The sequence below is a fragment of the Tiliqua scincoides genome, chromosome 4 (assembly GCF_035046505.1).
Source record: "Tiliqua scincoides isolate rTilSci1 chromosome 4, rTilSci1.hap2, whole genome shotgun sequence".
In the NCBI taxonomy this organism is placed as follows: Eukaryota; Metazoa; Chordata; class Lepidosauria; order Squamata; family Scincidae; genus Tiliqua; species Tiliqua scincoides.
This window is the reverse complement of record NC_089824.1, coordinates 139,837,514-139,858,544: the sequence shown is the minus strand read 5'-3', so window position 1 is coordinate 139,858,544 and position 21,031 is coordinate 139,837,514. Positions and strand designations below refer to the sequence as shown.

At 44.8% G+C, this 21,031-nt stretch overlaps 2 protein-coding genes across 2 annotated transcripts; one reads left to right on the top strand and one right to left on the bottom strand.

The window, feature by feature from the left end:
* The first annotated feature begins 906 nt into the window (after nucleotides 1-906).
* RPF1 (ribosome production factor 1 homolog) lies at nucleotides 907-10,545 on the top strand. The gene is made up of 9 exons (XM_066624866.1): nucleotides 907-1,160; nucleotides 2,298-2,354; nucleotides 4,149-4,229; nucleotides 6,308-6,403; nucleotides 8,325-8,478; nucleotides 8,781-8,863; nucleotides 8,952-9,133; nucleotides 9,215-9,341; nucleotides 10,071-10,545. The coding sequence occupies exons 1-9, from the start codon at nucleotides 957-959 to the stop codon at nucleotides 10,110-10,112; spliced, it is 1,026 nt and encodes a 341-aa protein (XP_066480963.1). The 5' UTR covers nucleotides 907-956; the 3' UTR covers nucleotides 10,113-10,545.
* Nucleotides 10,546-11,266: 721 nt separating this feature from the next.
* GNG5 (G protein subunit gamma 5) lies at nucleotides 11,267-16,873 on the bottom strand. The gene is made up of 3 exons (XM_066624867.1): nucleotides 16,678-16,873; nucleotides 14,274-14,428; nucleotides 11,267-11,512 (listed from the first exon to the last, which is right to left on the bottom strand). The coding sequence occupies exons 1-2, from the start codon at nucleotides 16,756-16,758 to the stop codon at nucleotides 14,303-14,305; spliced, it is 207 nt and encodes a 68-aa protein (XP_066480964.1). The 5' UTR covers nucleotides 16,759-16,873; the 3' UTR covers nucleotides 11,267-11,512; nucleotides 14,274-14,302.
* Nucleotides 16,874-21,031: the final 4,158 nt, after the last annotated feature.

Below are 21,031 nucleotides of genomic sequence, written 5' to 3'. Positions count from 1 at the left end.
CTAAGTGCACACTCCACGCAGAGTGCATGGGTTGTGGGTGCCTTTTGAAGGACTCTGGTGGGGAGGCTCTGCCTCACCTGCCTCCCAACCCACTGGTCTTGCAGAATTTTCAAGGCTGGAAGGGGAGATATAAATTGACCATTATCATAACCATATTGCAGGAGGGGGGCGTTGAGAGGTGTTATCTTTGTATAGGGTGTTATCTTTGTATAGGAAGGGTTGGGTCTACAGCAGAACGACCAGAGATGCAGCCCTGTCCACATTTAACTAGGAGTAAGAGCTATTGAAATCAAAGACATTTAGGCTACAATCCTATCCACACTTTCCTGGGAGTAAGCCCCATTGACCATAATGGGACTTACTTCTGAGTAGGCATGCAGAGGATTGGGCTCTCAGGCTACACTCTTATCCACACTTTCCTGGGAGTAAGCCCCATTGAACTCAGTGGGGCTTACTTCTGAGTAGACATGCATAGCATTGTGATCTTACAGCCCAATCCTGTGCATGTCTACTCAAGAGGTAAGCCCCATTCTAGTCAATGGGGCTTACTCCCAGGAAAGTGTGGGTGGAACTGCAGCCTCACAGCCCACTCCTATGCATGTCTACTCAGAAGTAAGCCCCATTATAGTCAGTGGGGCTTACTCGCTAGTGAGTGTGGGCAGGACTGCAGCCCGAGTAAGCATGAACTGCGCGCTGCCACTCCCGCTCAGGAGCGCCTGGCAGAGAAGGAGAAGAATGGGCACGTGCAGGGCAGAAGCGTTCGAAAAGCTTCGGGGTTCCCTGCTACGTAAGAGCGGACCCGGCTCCTGATTGGCTATTGGAAATTCTCCTCTGTAGAGCGGGGGGGGGAGAGTTCTTTTTGCGCACGCGTCCATCGTAGCGCAGGACCGACGGGTGCCCCGGAAGAGGAAGGAAAGTGACCCCGGAAGAAGAAGGGGAGCCGGGCGAGGGGCGGCATGGCAGGCGAGCCAGCGAGACCGAGGAGGCGGCAGAAGGAGCGGCGCGATGGGGAGGAGGCTGCTGCTGCGGGCGGGGAGGGCGAGGGAGGCGCCCCCGAGCAGGGCCAGGCCGTGTTCCCGCCGACCTTCAGCGTCTCGGAGATCAAGAACAAGCAGCGGCGCCATTTCATGTTCCTGCGCTGGAAGCAGCAGCAGAGGAAGGTGGGGGGCTGTGGCTGCTCTCAGCCCAGGCAGCGCGGGAGGGGGGGCCGTGGGGGGACTCTGGTGCGGGAGGGCAGGGAGGACTGTTCAAGTGCGGGCCACTGAGAGTGTGTTGAGCCTGCGGAATTCCCTGCCACTGGATGGCATCTCGCCTGGGCGCCTTTAAGAGGGGATTGGACAGGTTTCTGGAGGAAAAACCCATCATAGTTGACATACAGGAGGCACGTGCAGCCTCCTGGCTTTAGAAGGGGCTGCCTCAGAGTGCCAGGGGCAGGGTAGGGCACCAGGATGCAGGTCTCTTGTCTCTCTGAGGCGCCACTGTGAGACACAGGAAGTTGCACTGTGGCCTGATCCAGCAGGGCTCTTATGTTCTCATGTCCAGGGAACTGTCGGGTGTCGGACAAGGAGGTCTGTGTCAGATTTGGATTGAGAAGATCTGGGTTCAGATCCCCGTCCGATCGTAGAACCGACTGGGCCTTATGGTTTGGGCTATTCGGTATCCTCCACTTAACCTATAGAGTGGCTACAAAAAGAAAATAGAACAACCTCGAAATCTGCTGCTTTACATTGCTTGGAAGAGAAGGTGATACAACTGTGATTGTTTAACACAGTGGTTCTCAAACTGTGTAGCACAGGGACCCACTTTAGAATGACATTCTGTGGGGACCCGCCACAAGTGACGTCACTAACGCGGAAGTGACGTCATGGCCAAAAGTGACATCATCAAGCAGGAAAACTTTTAACACCGCCCCTACCACAAAATTAAAGTTTATAATTAGTTTTTAAAAATCATTTGAAACAGTGTTTCTCAACCTGAGGTACAGGCGTTAAAAATTAAAAAATAAAATTAAAAGTGGGGGTGGATCAGAAATAAGATTGCCAGACAGCTGACTTGATAGCCCCTTCGAATTCTCACAGTAAGGGGCTCAATGGAATTGATATTCACTGTTGTTGATGTTGGTGACTTTGCTATGAACCATATATTGAAAGAATGGAAAAAATCTGCTTCTTGAAATCAATACATGCATTCTTCCTATTTCTGTTATGTTGTACTGCACTTGTATATACTGTGCAGAAAAATGTGTATTCCTTTCTCAGTATCCCTCTTCAGCATAATGTTTTGTTGCTTCCCTCTAGGAGAAACTAGCCATTAAGAAAAAGCGGAAAAAGGAACGAGAAGCACTTGGAGACAAGGTGAAGGGCAAAGATTAGAGACTGAGTGGGTGAAGAGGCTGTATTCCACCATTCTCAGCCAGACTTGGGATGGTGTATGATAAGACTTTAAAAACAAATACAGGTGGCCTGTGTACAGGTGGCGTGGATTTGATTATCTGCAGGTTCCAAACCCACAGATGGGTCTATGCTCCCTTTGCCTTTGGAGGACCTTCTGAGGACTCTGGAAGAGCAAAATTCATGACCTCTGGTTTTCTGCTGAAAAATGGACTTATGGCCTTCTGAAGGCCTCAGAAGGCCTTCTGATGCAGCCAGAGCATAGCTCTGGTCAGGTTCAGAGGGTTTGGGGACCTGAAATTTGCAGATTCAGTCACCCATGGATTTTGGTATCCACAGGGGTTCCAGGATTGGAACCCCCATGGATACTGAGGACTGCCCTGTACAATAAACAACAAAAATAACAACGGCAACAACAAAACCAACTAAAACAACCAAGAAATGCATTAAAATCAAAGTACAGAAAACCTCTGAAAGGCAAGACAAAAAAGCCAGGCCTTCAGTTGGTGGTAGAAAATACTTATACTATATATTTTGCTTTCAGTTCAGTCCAGAAGAGCAGATGGAGTTGCCTCTCTAAAACTTAAACAATCTTAACAATCTCTTATATCTGTTGTCACTTAAATCTCAAACAACTCTCATATTCATTATCACAGTCCTTCCTAGCCACCAGAGAAATTCCTCCCAATCCAGAGGTGCCCACAAGTTGTCACTATGTCCATTGGAGGGTTTCTTCATCAGAGTGCATACTCTTGCTGTTGCTCTCACTCTCCTGCTGCCTTTCCTCAACTCTCACTCTTGTCTGAGCAGCCTCCTAAGGGTCAAATGACAAAGCCCACTAGTAAGATGACAACGAACTACTGGGAGACTGAGTGCTATCTGTAAATATAATATGTGGTGACAGTTATAGTTGTAGTTAGGACATATTACTTAGAAAATCAATGGTTCAGATCTGATCTCTGCCATGAACTCATTAGATGTTCTTAAATAAGCCACTGTTAGGTTTTTGCTACCATATTTGCAATTCAGGGATGGTAATGCTAGTTTGTCTTATATGAATGTTGTCATGGGTACAGAAGTAATGTACGCCCAGAACGTCTGAAAAATAGTATGTAAATATCTGTTTTGTTGTGCAACTACATTTTTATGCATTGTAGTTGTGGTGTTAAACCTTAAGGGATTGTTGAGATAAAGGTTTAAAGTCCGGCTATGATGGTTTTTTGTTTGCAGATGAGTATATGCAGAATTATGAATCTCTGTTTGGAAGCTAGTAAAATTCAGTAGTTATCAAAATGTTAATTAACTCTGAACTCACATTATTATTGTCTCATCAGAGTTGAATGCAGTGTAGTACAGTGTTACTAAAAAAGTTTAGCATGTTTAACTTTTGAGTATTGAAGGTTCTAGTGCAGTGATTTTCAACCTTTTTCATGTAATGGCACACTGACAAGGTTCTAAAATTGTCAAGGCACACCATCAATTTTTGGACAATTGACAAGGCACACCATGCTGTTGGTGGGGAGCTCACATCCCCCAATGGCTGTACTAATAAATGACCCTCCCACAAACTCCTGTAGCACACCTGCCTACCATTTGTAGCACATCAGTTGAAAATGGCTACTCAAGTATGTTTGAGTACACTACTCAAAACACTGAGAACAACCACATCCACATCTTTGCAACCCTTTTAACTTGAATTGTTGCTGGTAAAAATAAACAGCCTAACCATTCCATGTATCAACTCTTTGTTTCTTTCAGGCACCACCAAAGGCAGTACCAAAGACAATCGAAAATCAGCGTGTGTATGATGAAACCACAGTAGATCCAAATGATGAAGAGGTAGCTCTATTTGAAAAATTTTATAGTTCCTTTTAAAATGTACTTATGCTGAATAAAATTATTCTCTTGAAGGTTTTATTGCCATATTCGTTTGATAAACTAATTTTAGTCATGGAAAAACATCCGAGTTCTCTGTTGTGCAGGTCCACTGATCAGAAATGTTCATAGTGGTGAACCTACTGTGGTGGTTGTAAAATAGATTAAGGATGTAATCCTGACTGCACCAAGTCGGCTGGTCTGGTGCAGGGGACGCGTGCCAGCCCACGGAGATGGAATCTGTGCTCAGCCAACGCAAGGGTCTGGGGAGGGCGGGGAGGAGGCAGGAGGGAGGCGTTCCAGGGTGGGGGAGGGTGCTCCAGGGAGCGGGAGGGCAGGGAGCAGGACGCTGAACTGGGACCCGGCAGTTATGCCGGATCCCAAACCTGTTCCCTTTGCAGTACGAAGCAGCTGCAAGTCACTCCTCTCAGACTTATACCATCTCCAGAGGTGGCACAAGTCTGAGGAGACCCATTGGGCCTGTGTTGGCTTACCTGGGGGTAAGGGGAAGAGTTTTCCCTTGCCTCCGGCTGAGTCACTTCAGAGCCCAATCTTGTGCAGGATACAGTGCAGGCATCCTGGCCTGCCTGTTCCAGTGCAAGATTGCATTGCGCTGCACAAGAGACTTTAACTTGAGAAAAAAACCTGAATTATTTTTTTCAGAGAAACATTCAGTATACAAGGAAACATCAGAAGGCTGTTTAAAGTACCTGTCATTTTTTTAAAAAATTTTGTTTTATTGGTCTGATGTAGGCTGTTTAGTATATAAAATTTATTGTTCCAAATCTTTATGGTATTCATGTACCATACCTAGTATACTCATGTACCATACCTACATGAGTACCATATTCTTGTACTATACCTAGTAAAAAGCCAGTGGGTCTTGGTTCACAAAAGTGAACAGGGTTGAGCAGTGAGGTGGCAAAGCTTGCAGACGACAGCAAACTTTCCGAGTGGTGAAGACCAGAAGTGATTGTGAGGAGCTCCAGAAGGATCTCTCCAGACTGGCAGAATGGGCAGCAAAATGGCAGATGCGCTTCAATGTCAGTAAGTGTAAGGTCATGCACATTGGGGCAAAAAATCAAAACTTTAGATATAGGCTGATGGGTTCTGAGCTGTCTGTGACAGATCAGGAGAGAGATCTTGGGGTGGTGGTGGACAGGTCGATGAAAGTGTCGACCCAATGTGCAGCAGCAGTGAAGAAGGCCAATTCCATGCTTGGGATCATTAGGAAAGGTATTGAGAACAAAACGGCTAATATTATAATGCCATTGTACAAATCGATGGTAAGGCTACACCTGGAGTATTGTGTCCAGTTCTGGTCGCCGCATCTCAAAAAAGACATGGTGGAAATTGAAAAGGTGCCAAAGAGAGCGACTAAGATGATTACGAGGCTGGGGCACCTTCCTTATGAGGAAAGGCTACAGCGTTTGGGCCTCTTCAGCCTAGAAAAGAGGCGCCTAAGGGGGGGGGACACATGATTGAGACATACAAAATTATGCAGGGGATGGACAGAGTGGATAGAGAGATGCTCTTTACACTCTCCCATAACACCAGAACCAGGGGACATCTGCTAAAATTGAGTGTTGGGAGAGTTAGAACAGACAAAAGAAAATATTTCTTTACTCAGCATGTGGTTGGTCTGTGGAACTCCTTGCCGCAGGATGTGGTGATGTCATCTGGCCTGGATGCCTTTAAAAGGGGATTGGACAAGTTTCTGGAGGAAAAATCCATTATGGGTTACAAGCCATGATGTGCATGTACAACCCCCTGATTTTAGAAATGGACTATGTAAGAATGCCAGATGCAAGGGAGGGCACCAGGATGCAGATCTCTTGTTATCAGGTGTGCTCCCTGGGGCATTTGGTGGGGCCGCTGTGAGATACAGGAAGCTGGACTAGATGGCCTATGGCCTGATCCAGTGGGGCTGTTCTTATGTTCTTATATGTTCTTAAGTGCTGTCTCCCAAATGTATAGTTTTGGTTTATCTCAAAAAACAAATACTTTATTGTGGTTTCTTTTTCATCATTGTATGTTTCTAGGTTGCTTTGGATGAAGCTACAGATGAATTTGCATCCTACTTTAACCGGCAAACAGTTCCAAAGATTCTTATCACAACATCTGACAGGCCTCGTGGGGTAAAAACATGTTCTTTGGTGATAAAAGCGTATTTTAACTTTTAATTCTTACACGTATGTTTTTCGGTGGGGAAGCAGCCTAGATTAGATTATTTATGGGATGCATTGTTTTTAACCTCTTGTGATTACAACTGGAATTAGGTCCTAGTTAAAATAAATGTATACACAGAATAATCTGATAGCAGCCAATCATTATCATAGTGAATTAATGATTCACTAATGATTAATGATTGGCTTCATGTAGTTAATTCAGTGTGACCACTAAAGTGCATAAATTTAAAGCGCATACCCAGGAATGGACCAGTATAATTTCTTGAGCTATCAAACAGGAATGTGGCCTTGACAGAAAAATGTAGTACAGGCAGCCCTCATTATCTGCAGGGGTTCTGTTCCTGGAAGCCCAGTGGATAAGGAAAACTGTAGGTATTTGAAATCCATGGTTTCCACCCCCCACCCCCCAAACTGAATTCTGGTTGGGTCCAGAGCTTTTCTGAAGCCTGAAGAGGCCACACACGCCTGCTGCATTCTCTGTGAAAACCTTTGCAGTCTTTTTCAAAAACAGAAGTTGCTTTTAAATGGCTCTGGGTGGCTTTGTGAGACTCTCAGAAGCCACGGGCAGGTGCGCCTCTTCAGAAGAGGGCTGTGGGCAGGCTTCAGAAGAGCCTCCAGAAATGAGGGGAGTTGTGCTCCCCCACTTCCAGAGGCTCCAATTCTGCCTCCACTGTGGTTTCAGGGACCCGCAGATGAAGAAATCTGTGGTTACCAAACTCCTCAATAACACAGGCCGCCTGTACTGTAGTTTTTATTAACGTTCACGCTGGTGCTCTGGGAAGCAAAATGTGTTGAGGGGGTGGAGCAGGAGCAGGGGAGTTGCCCCGATAGTGCTGCAGCAATCGTGGTGCTGTGGGAACCCAGGGACATCACCACGTATTTCGTGCATCTGGTTTGTGCAAAATGAGCTCTGATAGCAGATCGGTGCTCATTGCAGCCGCAAGGAGGGTCGTGGAGGCAGCTGCAAGCCTCCAGGACCTCCTGCAAGATGCCCCTGGGGATGTGGGGACGCCTGGGTTCCCATAGTGCTGCGATCGCTGTGGCGCTATTGAGGATCCATTCCTGGGCCACTCCCCTTAAGGGGGAATAACCCAGGTTTTGTTCCCAATACAGTGGGCCACGACCCACAACTTTGGGAACCACTGATCTAGAAGAAATGGCCTTGAATCTCTTGTTTCTCTTACTCTTTTCTCCTGTACTGACATTTTGCTGGGATACAAAGCAATTTTTTTTTTTTTGAATGGCTTTGTCAGATTAGAAGGTGCATTTGTTTTTTTACTTGTTGCTATCAGCCCAGTACAACTGTTTGGCAAACTTCATGGCTGTCTTCCTGCAAAAGGCTTTGTGCTTCTGGTTCTTCAGTACAGCCTGGAGGCTCTAGTAGCCTTTCATCTTACCCACTGTGTAGATTGTTTAAATGTTCAAAATGTCTGTATAGCCTGGGAATAATGAAGTATGCAGGCCCAATTCTTAAGTTGTAATGCAGTATGTTTGGGCCTAACTTTCTAAATAATGTAATGGTTGTACAGTAATAGTATCAGTAGAATCAATTTTTCATATGTTAAAACTATACAGTATTCTAGTACAATCCATTATTCACACTTTCTATTCAGTGCAGGTAAAGTCTGTGTACATGGATTGTTGATTTGTAAAAATGAACCCTTGTACACTCATCCACGTGGAAATATGTACCCAAGTGCTGTATGATGTGTGAGCAGCCCTTCTGATAGACTGGTTGGGAGAACTTTATTACCAAAAATTGAACAGTTAATACTAACTGATCCAATTACGGAGTACTAACAGTGTGAACTAGCTGCTAGTATCTTATTTCCAGAATATCCTGCCTAAGTTTTTGTATAAACTTTTTTAGAGAACTGTGAGGTTCTGTGAACAACTATCAACATGCATTCCAAACTCGCATGTTTATTATCGAAGAGGATTGGCTCTGAAGAAAATTATTCCACAGTGCATCTCAAGAGACTTCACAGATCTGATTGTTGTCAATGAAGATCGTAAAATACCAAGTATCCTTCACAGATGAGAGAACCTGTTTATGGAGTAATCTTTAAAATCTGATCCCACAATTATAGATATTGCAAATATAACACTATCAGATTGCATGGGAAGGCATCACTTCAGTAATTTAAGAATGTGTGTTGTATTTCCACTATACTCTGGTTTCATGTGAAGGTCAGTATAGCAAGAATTAGGTTCTAAATACTATTGCCTTTAATATTCTGTGAAACATTTAAGTTTCTAGAGGCATTTTGTACAGTATGCTTTTATATTGCACATAGAATTGTCTCCTTTAACTCTGATGGAGTAGATGGACTTGTGTTAAGTCACTTGCCTGATGGCCCAACTGCTCATTTTAGAATGAGTAGTGTTCGTCTGCGCAAAGAAATAAAGGTGAGTTTATTTTATTGCACCTAGTCCTCTGGTATTTACAAAGTTATTACATTTAAAATTGAAGGCAATGTTTTGTCACTTATTCTAGAGAAAAGGGAAAACTCCCACAGAACATCAGCCTGAAATAATCCTGAACAACTTTTCAACACGTTTAGGCCATTCCATTGGTCGCATGTTTGCCTCTCTCTTCCCTCATGATCCTCAGTTTGTTGGTAGACAAGTAGCTACATTTCACAATCAGCGTGACTATATCTTTTTCAGATTTCATAGGTGAGTATTTTAATATTTCTTTTAGAGGTTTAGAATTGACCTTATAGAACATGTGTGTTCATGTTGTCTATTATCTTTAAGGTACCTCTTCAAAAATGAGAAGAGAGTGGCAATTCAAGAACTGGGCCCCCGTTTTACCCTGAAATTAAGGTCTCTTCAGAAGGGAACTTTTGATTCTAAATTTGGAGAATATGAATGGATTCATAAGGTATTGTATTTCAATCTTCTAGCACTGCAGAGTAAAAAAAAAACCTGTTTATATTGTGTAAATATACCACTTATCTTTACATATACAGAAATCTTACTAAATTTCAGAATAGTAGAATTCCTTAAAATATTAAGCTTCTGTACTGCAAAATCCACATACATGAATGATGTGTCACCATCTTGCATTAGTTGAGTTGAAGCAGCACTTGCATAAATGTGGGTGATGGAAAGTGGAAAAAAATACTGTCATGCAGACTATTGACTTGTATTTCTTAAAAAAGCATCTCTTGACATGGTAGCCTGCTATTGAAACGAATGATAGTTTCAAAAAGCAGAAGTCTGCTTGACGTAAGCCCCAAATCCCTTTGGGTACAGCATACCCTATATACCTAAAGTAGAATTTGGGATCATGACCAGTGTATTCTTCCTTGTATGCTCTCATGTACCCAGTGTATGAGATCAGAGCTCACTTGTTACATAGTCCAGATTCAGGTTGATTTGAGCTCATTGTGCCAACTAAGCTGCACCACACAATGTTGCTTTACAACCACCCGTCATTCTGGATAAACATTCTTTACATACTAAGATCCTAAATGGAAATTAATTCTAGGTGTATAGTAATCAGTTTTTGTTAAAAGATGACCCAGTGGCTGAACCTAGTTATAAGATTGGTCTCATTAAAATAGTTTTGATAGCACATTATGTAGCAAATGCTTTCTTTTTCTTTCAGCGCCGTGAAATGGACACAAGTAGAAGGAAGTTCCACCTCTGACAGCGCCAGATTGAAAATGCAGAGTGGTGGTTTGATCTTCTACTGAGTTCGAATTCAGAGCCTGGGCTGGTATTGTCTCAGACTTGATCTGTATGGAAAGACTCTAAACAAACAACTATTTCCAGCAGGTTTCTGAATTAACAGTTTAACTGGTGCCTCTTAGCTGCAGTTTCTTATTGAAACATGCTCCTATTTATGTGACAGATCCTCCATTAAAGACAAACGACATCAGCTGATGCTGTGAGCATCATACACAAGAGCTTATGTTTTCTGCTGTACAGTTGTAATCATGTAACAGTCTTCCTCTATGACAACTTCCTTTTAAGTGGATTTTTTTCACTTGGGATGAGAATATTTGTATATGTTTTTAATAGCACAGACTGTAAATGAGTTGCTCATAGTAGTCTATTTTATAAAAATTCTCAAGCTTTAATGCTTTCTAAGGGTAGTTTTTTCATTTCTCATTACACAGGCCAACACACATTTAGCTTCCTTAAACATTACACCAATCCCTGGGTATATTTGGGGTGCCAGTTCCAAAAATGGCATCTGTTTTGCCCTATCACATCTAGTTTTGGAGATATAGTATAGCCTCATTAGTGAATGGTTCAAGCAGCTTGCTCATGAGGAAGCCTACACCACGGCTTCCTCATGAGAAACCATTCACCTAGTGGGTCCTGACCCGCAGTTTGAGAAACACTGGTCTAGTTGCTACTTCATGTTCAGGGCATTTTTCAGGCTAAGCTTGTGTACCTTCCTGTTGAGCTCCATAGAGCTGGGCAACTCTGAAATTTGGCAGTGACATCTTCATCAAATGCCAGAAGGCAGTGTTGTGACTTGTGATGCCATGTGGCTGTGAAAGGTGTCTATGTGCTGGCATAGACCTCTTTAGAGGGGAATGCAGGTTCAGGAGACAGGATTTTAATGGCTCGATAAAGATATCTGGTTTTCTAGACTAGCTATTCTCAATCTTTTTGGCTCCCCTTAGGAACTCCTAAGGTTCCATCCCCCCCTCAAGCAAGGGTACAACATGAACAAAAACAAAATCATTTTCACTCTATGCCACCCTTCAGATCTGCTAGTCTCCATATTGCTCCCATTGAGAATGGCTGCTCTAGAACCTTACTAGAAAATTAGTTGAGTTGAAACAAAGCTTTGTACTAGCATTCAAAATTAATTCTTTATTGTATGAATATAAAATTGATTCCCTCATGAGACAGAAGTTACTGCAACTAGCATAGTTTGTTTACAGAGGTAGATTGTAAAAGGTTTGACAAGAGTAGCAGTATTACTAATTCTAAATTGGCACGTTAAGGCAAAGTTTCTGTACAGGCTCCAAGCCACTCTGCTTCACTTCCATATTCATGATACAAAACAGCTATGAAAAGTTGTTAGAAGATCTGAAAGAAAAGAATAAAAAGTATGAATAAGTATCATCCTCCTGACAATGAAACAATGGCTAAAAATTGATTCCAGAACATTAGTCCAAATGTGCTTTTGCAATCTAAAAACTAAACTGAAACAGCAATGCTAGAAATCTTTGCTTACCAAAAAATCTAAAATATAAAAGAAACACACTCCTATTAGCAAAGTTTCCAAAAGAGGTTCTTGGAGTGAAGTTTCAGCAGCATTCAGTACTTGATAATGCTCTACATAGTTTAGAGCGAAACATCAGGTTACTATCTAGATCTCATGAGCATGGCCTTGAAACCCACAAAATGAATTTTTCATTAGATGACAACTGGCCACAGAAGCCTTGGGGCCCAACTCTATGCAAGTGTGCGCTGGTGTAAGACACATTTGCGATCCTCAGCGACAGTGCTAGCTCAGCGCCAGCTGGCCAATGAAGCACTGGTGCTCTGGCAGTCGTGTGGACCTCCGGATGATGGAGAGGTGGGAGAGGGCAGGATGGAAGGACGGTGGGACCGGTGAAGCGAAGCTGGCGGCCTGACAGAGGCTCTTGATTCTACGCTGACTCTGGGTCAGCACAAAATTGAGTAGCCCCATTGCAGGGCTACTCACCTGGTGAGTAAGTCCCCTTCTGAGGAGCTGCTGGCGCTGCCCGGTGAGCACACAGGATACAGTGGCAGCCATTTTTGGTGCCGCTGCAGCCCTGGGCGCCAGGCAGCTCAGGACTGGCCTGTTAGTTTCTACATTTCAGTAGTGTGCTGGTATAAGAAACAACCAGTCCTCATTCCACAGCTTTGTAACTGAGAACACATCAAGACTTTATTCTAAGACCATAAGGTACATGGATATTTGACAATGAGATTCTTCAGACACTGTTGATCAGTGTTTCTCAACATTTGTCCACCTATTCAAAGTACCACTGGAAGTAAATGGCAAATGACATCATTCGTTTCCGGGCCCAATTCAAGGTGCTGGTTTTGACCTTTAAAGCCTATACTGCTCTGGGCCAGGGTATCTTAGAGATTGCCTACTCCCGTACAATCCGGCTCGTCCTCTTAGGTCATCAGAGAAGGACTTTTTGCAAGTGCCGCCGCCTAGGGAGGTACATGGGGCGACAGCAAGAAATAGGGCCTTCTCAGTAGTGGCACCAACGCTATGAAACTCCCTTCCCCTTGACTTAAGAATGGCTCCCTCTCTTGAGACTTTTCGGCAAGGCCTGAAGACACTTCTGTTTAAACAAGCCTTCTGAGTTCTTGGCCTCTTTAACATCTTTTAATATTTTTTACAGGCCTCATTCTTTTATGATTTGTTGCTGCTCTATGCTCTTTTTACCTGGCTATTTTTTAATCTGACTGCTGTTTTTATGATATGTGTTAATATGTTTTTATCTGTTTTAAATTATGTTTTTAATCTGTTGTAAGCCGCCTTGAGTCCCTTTGGGGAGAAAGGCGGGATAAAAATAAAATTATTATTATTATTTCTTGGTTGGGAGGCCAGATGCAACACAGCGAACACTAGTAAAAGACTCAAAGTGGACATGAGGGCTTTTTCGAGGGTAGAAAACCATGCTCTGAAGCTCTGCCAGCTAAACTGAGCCTCCCATCACTGTTTGTGTTATGTTCCTGGTCTTTCTGCCAGGCAGCAGGTGTCCATGGGTCCCACAAATACCACTGCTGGTACCTGTACCACTGGTTGAGAAACATTGCTCTAGATCACAGGTAGCAAATTCTTTTCATACAGTGGGCTGAACAGCATTTATGGCACCTGTTGAGGGCTGTAAGTGACATCATTAAGCAGATGGCCAGAAATACACACTTTATTCTCAAGTAGGAGCTCATTAGCTGCTAATGGCAGAGGAGAAAATATGCAAATCTTGATCATATTTTTAAGATATAGAAAAGCCCAATTATACAGCTCCTTCTGCGGAGGCGTCACTTCACAGCTCAGCATCTAGGAGATGCTCTGCAAAGTAATGCCTTGGCATAAGCAGTGCTGCTGAAACAGTGGTCCGCAGGGTAACTTGACTTTCCTAGCATCTCCCTCTCACCCTTCTTGGTCTGCCTCTTCCCCTATAGCATTCCTTGCCTTCTGAGGCCTCCTTTCATCTCTCCAACAGCCTTGGCAAAAGTTGTGCTGCTGAAAGGGTGATGCTGGGAGAGCCCAATTATGTGAGCTGGATGCAGCCCACAGGCGTTATGTCTGACATCCCTGCCCTAGACCAAGGCCACAGCAAACTTTAAAGTTAGCTAATGAGACTTTTGCAATGCAATTCAATGTTAGTCTCATTTTTATTATGGAAATACAAATACAACCCACTGAGTTTGAATAGAGGGTCATGCTGTTTTTGAAAGTTCTTTTCATGAATGGAAGAAGCTTCCACAATGCACAAAAATAAGACTACAACCGCATGTTCTCTAAACATTCAAAATTAATTGGATATTGAGTTGTAATTCTTTGTATGCTTATCTGGCACAAAGCCCCATCCTACACAATGGGATTTACTTGCAAAGGAAGTATGCATAGAATCTGACATTTAGTGGAAACCACATTGAAGTCATTTTGTATGTGACTACTGCATACTAGGTCCCCAACATATGTACTGGTTCTATTCCAAAGTTCTGTCCAGAAGTCAGAACATACACAGATTAAAACATCACACCTGCACAAAAGCACCATAGCAGATGCTCACTAACTCAGGCACCCAGTGTACATGAGGCAAACCTAACTTGTATTTTAAAAAAAAAAACTTACCCCTGAAAGGCACCATACACTTCACGGAGTTAGAGAAATGAACAGACTTTTTGTGGTCTAAATGGATTTGTACTTGAAGAAACTCCTGTTAGTAGGGGATCATGATGCGCATTTTGCAGGCAAAACTGCTTTAAGTCAGCTGCAGCCTGAGATACCTAAAATAAAAATTCACATTCAGTGAACATTGTTAATTGACTAGGTAAAATCCTTAATCCTTTTTTTTAAACATCATGTTCTGTTACCCTGCACCTGCCCAATCTCGTCTGATCTCGGAAGCTAAGCAGGGTCAGGCCAGTACTTGGATGGGAGACCACCTGGGAGTACCGGGTGCTGTAGGCTTATACCATAGCCTTTCGAGACTGAAGGTTGCCAACCATGTTCTTTGGGACAGACTGCAGCCCACAAGCAACTTTATCTCTGGGATTGAGGACACCTTTGTTCCCGTCTTCCAAATAAGTCCAAACCACAGCTGTGCTATTCATGTTATATATGTTAAGACCAGTGGTGGGTCTAAACCACTATTGTCTATTCTTGCTGTCAGCTGCTCTCTGAAACTTCAGACAGAGGTCTTTCCCAGCCCTGGTACTGGAAACAAGAGATGCTGTGAATTGAGTCTTTGCACTGACCTTTGCGCATTGAGTTCTTCATGACACTGACATGAAAGATTCATAAGAAAAATTCAGATTATGCTATCAATGTGATATACAAGTACTGAAAACTGTATGTTTCTTCTAAACATTTCAGATTACTCTGAGAAGTGATGATCCTGGTATACAATACAGACGGGACCTTGGTATCCACTGATTTGGAATCCACTCATTTGGATTCATCACTGATACTGAGGTCCACCTTTAGATGCCTTGTAACAAGGAAAAAAAAGCACCAAAATCCAGTTTCCCACCTTCATGCTGTTAAATTTCACTGCACTAGATTCAAATATTCACACCAGTGAGTGGCTGAATGCATTCTATATAATGCATTCTGGGACAACAGTGAAGGAGCAAGAAAACTGGAAGTGGGTCTTTAAAGCTATTTTTCCACTGATTTTTTTAAACCACTGGGAGTTCCAGAACAGAATGAATTTGAAGAATCCTGCTTCCATAAACAGATTGCTTAAATAGAGCATTAAAGTATTAAAGAATGATTAAAAGATTTTAAAAAATTGTAAGGAAAATCAGTTTGTGAACATTTGGTTGAAAAGTGGTATAACTAATAACCTGCATCAACATAGTAACATACTAAGTAACACTGAACATGGCATCCTCAAAGCTGCCTGCCTAATGGTATTGTAAAGTTTTGTGGCTGCATTTCCAAAATGTTTACCTGGGACTGAGTCCTTATTTCCAAATGAACATGCATAAGATTGCACCTCATGTACATGAAAGGCTTTAGAACAGTGATTTTCAACCACTGTGCAGTGGCACAGTGGTGTGCCATGGATGGTCTGCAAGTGTGCCCTGGGACTTTGAGGAGGGTTGTTTATTAGTAGGGCGATTTGAGCCCCCAATCAGCAGTATGGTGTGCCTTGTCAATGGTCAAAGAAACTGATGGTGTGGCTTAACGATTTTAGCACCTCATCAGTGTGCTGTGAGATGAAAAAAGTTGACAACAGTTGCTTCATAAGCTTACACCTTGCAACTACTATGATGGTCTGTTCTTGTGAGCTAGCTGAAGTGGACTACGAAGGCTGTGAGCGTGTGTGCCAGATGCAAGGGGGGGCACCAGAATACAGATGTCTTGTGTGCTCCTGGAGGCATCTGGTGGGCCACTGTGAGATACAGGAGGCCGACAAGACGGGCTTTGGGCCTGATCCAGCCGGGTGTGAAGGTCAAAGCGCCTTTTCCCAACAGCGCTCAGTGGTGCTTTTCTTTCGCTGCCCTCCTTAGCCTTGCACCAAGGAGCACTTCCCCATTCTGCAGCCAGGGAGGATTCCCCAGCCCAGCTGCTAGCTGTCTGTCCAGTACTCCCTCCCTCCCAAGCACAAAGGAGCCTGCATCGTGTCCTCCAGCCTGGAGAGACCAGCAGCCCCCACCCCCTTCCAAGCAAGAGAACGGGATGAGCCACACCAGAAGGAAGGGCAATAACGGGACCAGACCTGGGTGGGGGCCAGGCACCCAGGGGAGCCGCAGCTCCTCTAGGCGCTGCCTAATGGGGCTGGGGAGGCAACACCCAACTGCTCTAGGCTGACCCCCGACTTCAGGGGCCTGAGAGCAGGCTGCAGTGATGCCATGGCGAAGAGCGCTCTGCACATGCCCAGGGGCGCTCTGCAGCACTCCTTCTCCTGTGCGGCCGGGCACTTGAAAACAAGCTCTGGGGCTCCGTGATTGCAGCCCGGGGAGGAACCCTGGAGGCGCGGTAATGGCGGCCCGGCCCCAGCCCAGCCCAGCCCAGCCCCGGGGCCCACCTTCACGCGGCTCACGCTGGCCTCCAGGCGCAGCTGCTGCACCACCTTCTTCATCGCCACCACGTTGGAAGAGCCGGACATGGTCCCCTGTCCCTGCTTCTGGCGTCGGAGGAGCAAACGAACCGCAGGCGGGAGACGGGACGGCGCAGGGAGGCTTCGGGGAACTTTCCACCAAGTTTCCGGGCTTTCGCAAACTCTCCCCTCCGCAGACTCTCCGCGCTAGACTCACACGCAGGGCCCACTTCTGGGCTGCACTGGGGCCTGCTGGCTCATCCCTCCAGACAGAATGACAGTGTATGAAGCCTTTCATGTTCCCATCACATAAGGTCAGGGTCACCAGATGTCCTTTTTTTCCAGATCACGTCCTCTTTCTTTAACTGCCTGGCCTGTAAAAGAACTGACAACCCAATTCTATGCTTGCTTCCTTGCTTACTCAGAAGTAAGTCCCATTAGAGTCAATGGTGCTTACTCCCAGGTAAGTGTGTATAGGACTGCAGCCTTAAATGTCCTCCTTTTCCCTGCAGGTAGTGCATAGCCTAATTGCAATTAATACATGATTTGTAATATAGTTTAAATTTAAAACTATAAGTATAAGGGCACAATCCTAACCAGGTCTGCACAGAAGTCAGTCCTATTTTGTTCAGTGGGGCTTACTCACAGGAAAGTGTGTTTAGGATTGCAGTCATAGGGCGAAATCCTAACCAGGTCTACTCAGAAGTCAGTCCTATTTTGTTCAGTGGGGCTTACTCTCAGAAAAGTGTGGTTAGGATTGCAGCCATAGGGCCCAATCCTATCCAGTTTTCCAGCACCAGTGCAGCCACAATGCAACCCCCAGGTAAGGGAACACATGTTCCCATAGCTTAAGGAGGCTTCTGTGACTGCTGCCCCACCACAAGATGCAGTGCATGTCCCATTGGCACAGTTGCACTGGCACTGGAAAACTGGATAGGCTATGGCCCATATTGTTTAAACTAACCACATGAAATGATCCATTTTGGCTTTTATTTTGTCATGTCCTACATTTTTGGGGAATGTCTTACATTTTGGGGTGCCTAGTGGTTTGGGAGGTGGACTTAGACCTGGAAGATCCAGGTTCAAATCCCCCCTCAACCACGAAGCTTCCTGAGTGACCTTGGGCCAGTCACATTCTCTCAACCTCACCTACATCACAGGGTTGTTGTGAGGACAAAAGGAGGGGAGCAGCTGTGTACACAGCCCTGAGCTCTTTGGAGGAAGGGTGGTATAAAAGTGTGAAAAATAAATAAGTGTAGCCAACCTTTCAGTCTCAGCAGGTGCAGCTTGTCATCTGTAAGACAATGAGCTGCACCTACTGAAATTTCCTCTTCTAATCTACACAATTGTTAAACAGCCCAGGAGCCCTAAAATTGAGAAGTTGGCCACCCCTGACATAAGGAGATGTGAGGCCATGTGCCTTGACCAATGATGATAAAGGAAAATACTCTGACAGTTCAACTCCATGCATGCCAACTCAGAAGTAACCTCTACTGAGTTCAAGGGGACTTGCAACTCAGTCCTATGCATGTCTTCTCAGAAATAAGTCTCATTTACATCATTGGGACTTACTCTCAGGTAGGTGTGTATAGGATTGCAGTCTTTATTCCCAAGTAATTGCAAATAGGATTCTTTACCCCCACTTTGCGTAGCTACCTATGTCTCCCCTCAATAACAAAAACTAGCTTTTAAGCCATTTCTGCCCAAGTTGCATAATATGCCACAGGGATCAAATGTGTACACCTGTGGGCTGGGCAGAAATGGGTTTTAAGCATATTATTTTCTAAGTCAGATCTTGTTTCATGTGGAAAATGTAGTGTTTGTATGAATTTAAAACGCTGAACCTATTTCATGCACTTCAAATGCATGGAGCTCATGGCTTCAGCATGCAGGATTTGGGGCCCAATCCTATTCCCAATCATACCAGCACTGGTGTAGCCACAATGCAGCCCTCAGGTAAAGGAACACATGTTCCCACCCCTTGAGGAGGCCTCAGTGACTGCCCCTCCACTGCAGGATGCAGCGCATGCCCCATTGGCACAGCTGCACCAGCACTGGAAAATTGGATAAGATTGGTCCCTGGACTGGAAAGTCACCTGAGGGAACAATGACACTTTTGCTGCAACCTGTGGGGTGGTTTTTTTTTTGCTATGGTTGCTGAGGGCCAAGCCAACCTCAGCCCCAACTCCAGCCTGTGATAATTAGAGTGGGCTACATAGCAAGACTGTCATAAGCCTTTCTTACTCACAGCCCAATCCCATGCATGTATACTCAGAAGTATGCCTTACCGAGTTCAATGGGACTTAACTCCCAGGTGAGTGTGTATAGGATTGCAGCCTCAGGGCCCAATCCTATCCAACTTTCCAGCACTGGTGCAGCCAAAACACAGCCCTGAGGTAAGGGAACAACTGTTCCCTATCTTGAGGAGGCCTCTGTGACTGTCTCCCCAGCACAGAATGCAATGCACACCCCATTGGCACAGCTGCACCTGCCCTTGAAAATTGCATAGAATTGGGCCCTCAGTCAGCCATGGACCAGTCCCTCTGCAATACAAAGATAATGGATTTTATTGATGAGGCTATTTTAAAACTTTTTGTTTTTAAACAATTTATTTTTCACCAAAGACAGTACTTGATTTCTGAGTGGACACACTCAGTGGACACACTGCACTCTCCAACCATAGTGATAATTTGATCTTGAAGTAGACAGGCCCAATCCTATGCCTGTCTACTCAGAAGTCAGTCTCCTTATAGTCAGTGGGGCTTACTCCCAGGTAAGCGTGGATAAGTTTGCAGCCTATCCCACACTTTCCTGGGAGTAAGCCCCATTGACTATAATGGGACTTACTTCTGAGAAGACAGGTATAGGAGTGGGCTCTCACTCAGTGGTATTCTGGGGGTAGCTTTTACTTTACACATAGTGTGAAAAGGAAGCAAGCCCTTTAGTAGGCAGACAATGGAGGTATTACTCTAGTCTGGTCCTTCCTCTATGCTCCACAGCCTGCGCAACGGGCCCTGCAATTGTTCGAGGGAGGGGGAAGCCCGGCCTGAGGGCGCGCTGGGAGGGTAGGACTGGGGAAGATGGCGCTGGCTTCAAGAGAAAGTGGGTGGGGTCGGTTCTTCTGTCTCAGGGCCGCATCCCCCAGAGTGAGACCTGTGTAAAGTTTGTGGCAGAGCCTCTGGTTGCCTAGGAAACGCCTGCCTGAATGACGTACAGTTTAGGAAATCCCCTAACCAGTTTCCCTGCCTCCACCCCTTAATTTTTGGGAGATGGTTGGAATTCACACTTGACCTATTGGGCTATGGCTGTCCCCCCTTTGGCTGCTAAGGCTGCAATCCTAGCCACACTTACTGGGGAGGAAGCTCCATTCACTATAATGGGACTTACTTCTGAGTAGACATGCATACAGGGTGACCAGATGTTGTAATTGCAAAAAGAGGACAATGCAACCCAAAATGTAGGACATCCAAGAAAAATGTAGGACATGGCAAAATAAAAGCTAAAAACACTGTATGTTAAGAACATAAGAACAACCCCACTGGATCAGGCCATAGGCCCATCTAGTCCAGCTTCCTGTATCTCACAGCGGCCCACCAAATGCCCCAGGGAGCACACCGGATAGCAAGAGACCTCATCCTGGTGCCCTCCCTTGCATCTGACATAGCCCATTTCTAAAATCAGGAGGTTGCACATACACATCATGGCTTGTACCCCATAATGGATTTTTCCTCCAGAAACTTGTCCAATCCCCTTTTAAAGGCATGCAGGCCAGATGCCATCACCACATCCTGCGGCAAGGAGTTCCACAGACCAACCACACGCTGAGTAAAGAAATATTTTCTTTTGTCTGTTCTAACTCTCCCAACACTCAATTTTAGCGGATGTCCCCTGGTTCTGGTGTTATGTGAGAGTGTAAAGAGCATCTCTCTATCCACTCTGTCCATCCCCTGCATAATTTTGTATGTCTCTATCATGTCCCCCCTCAGACGCCTCTTTTCTAGGCTGAAGAGGCCCAAGCACCGTAGTAGCCTTTCCTCATAAGGAAGGTGCCCCAGCCCCGTAATAATCTTAGTCGCTCTCTTTTGCACCTTTTCCGTTTCCACTATGTCTTTTTTGAGATGCGGCGACCAGAACTGGACACAATACTCCAGGTGTGGCCTTACCATCGATTTGTACAATTTCATGTGGTTAAACACTAATTCAATTTAAAACTACATTACATGGAATTTATTCCATATGATTTATTGATTACAAGAAAGCTATTCGCTGCCTGCAGGGGCTGCTCACAGGGAAAAGGAGGACATTTAAGTTTTTTTTTCCAGAAGAGGTTAAGGACTCTTTT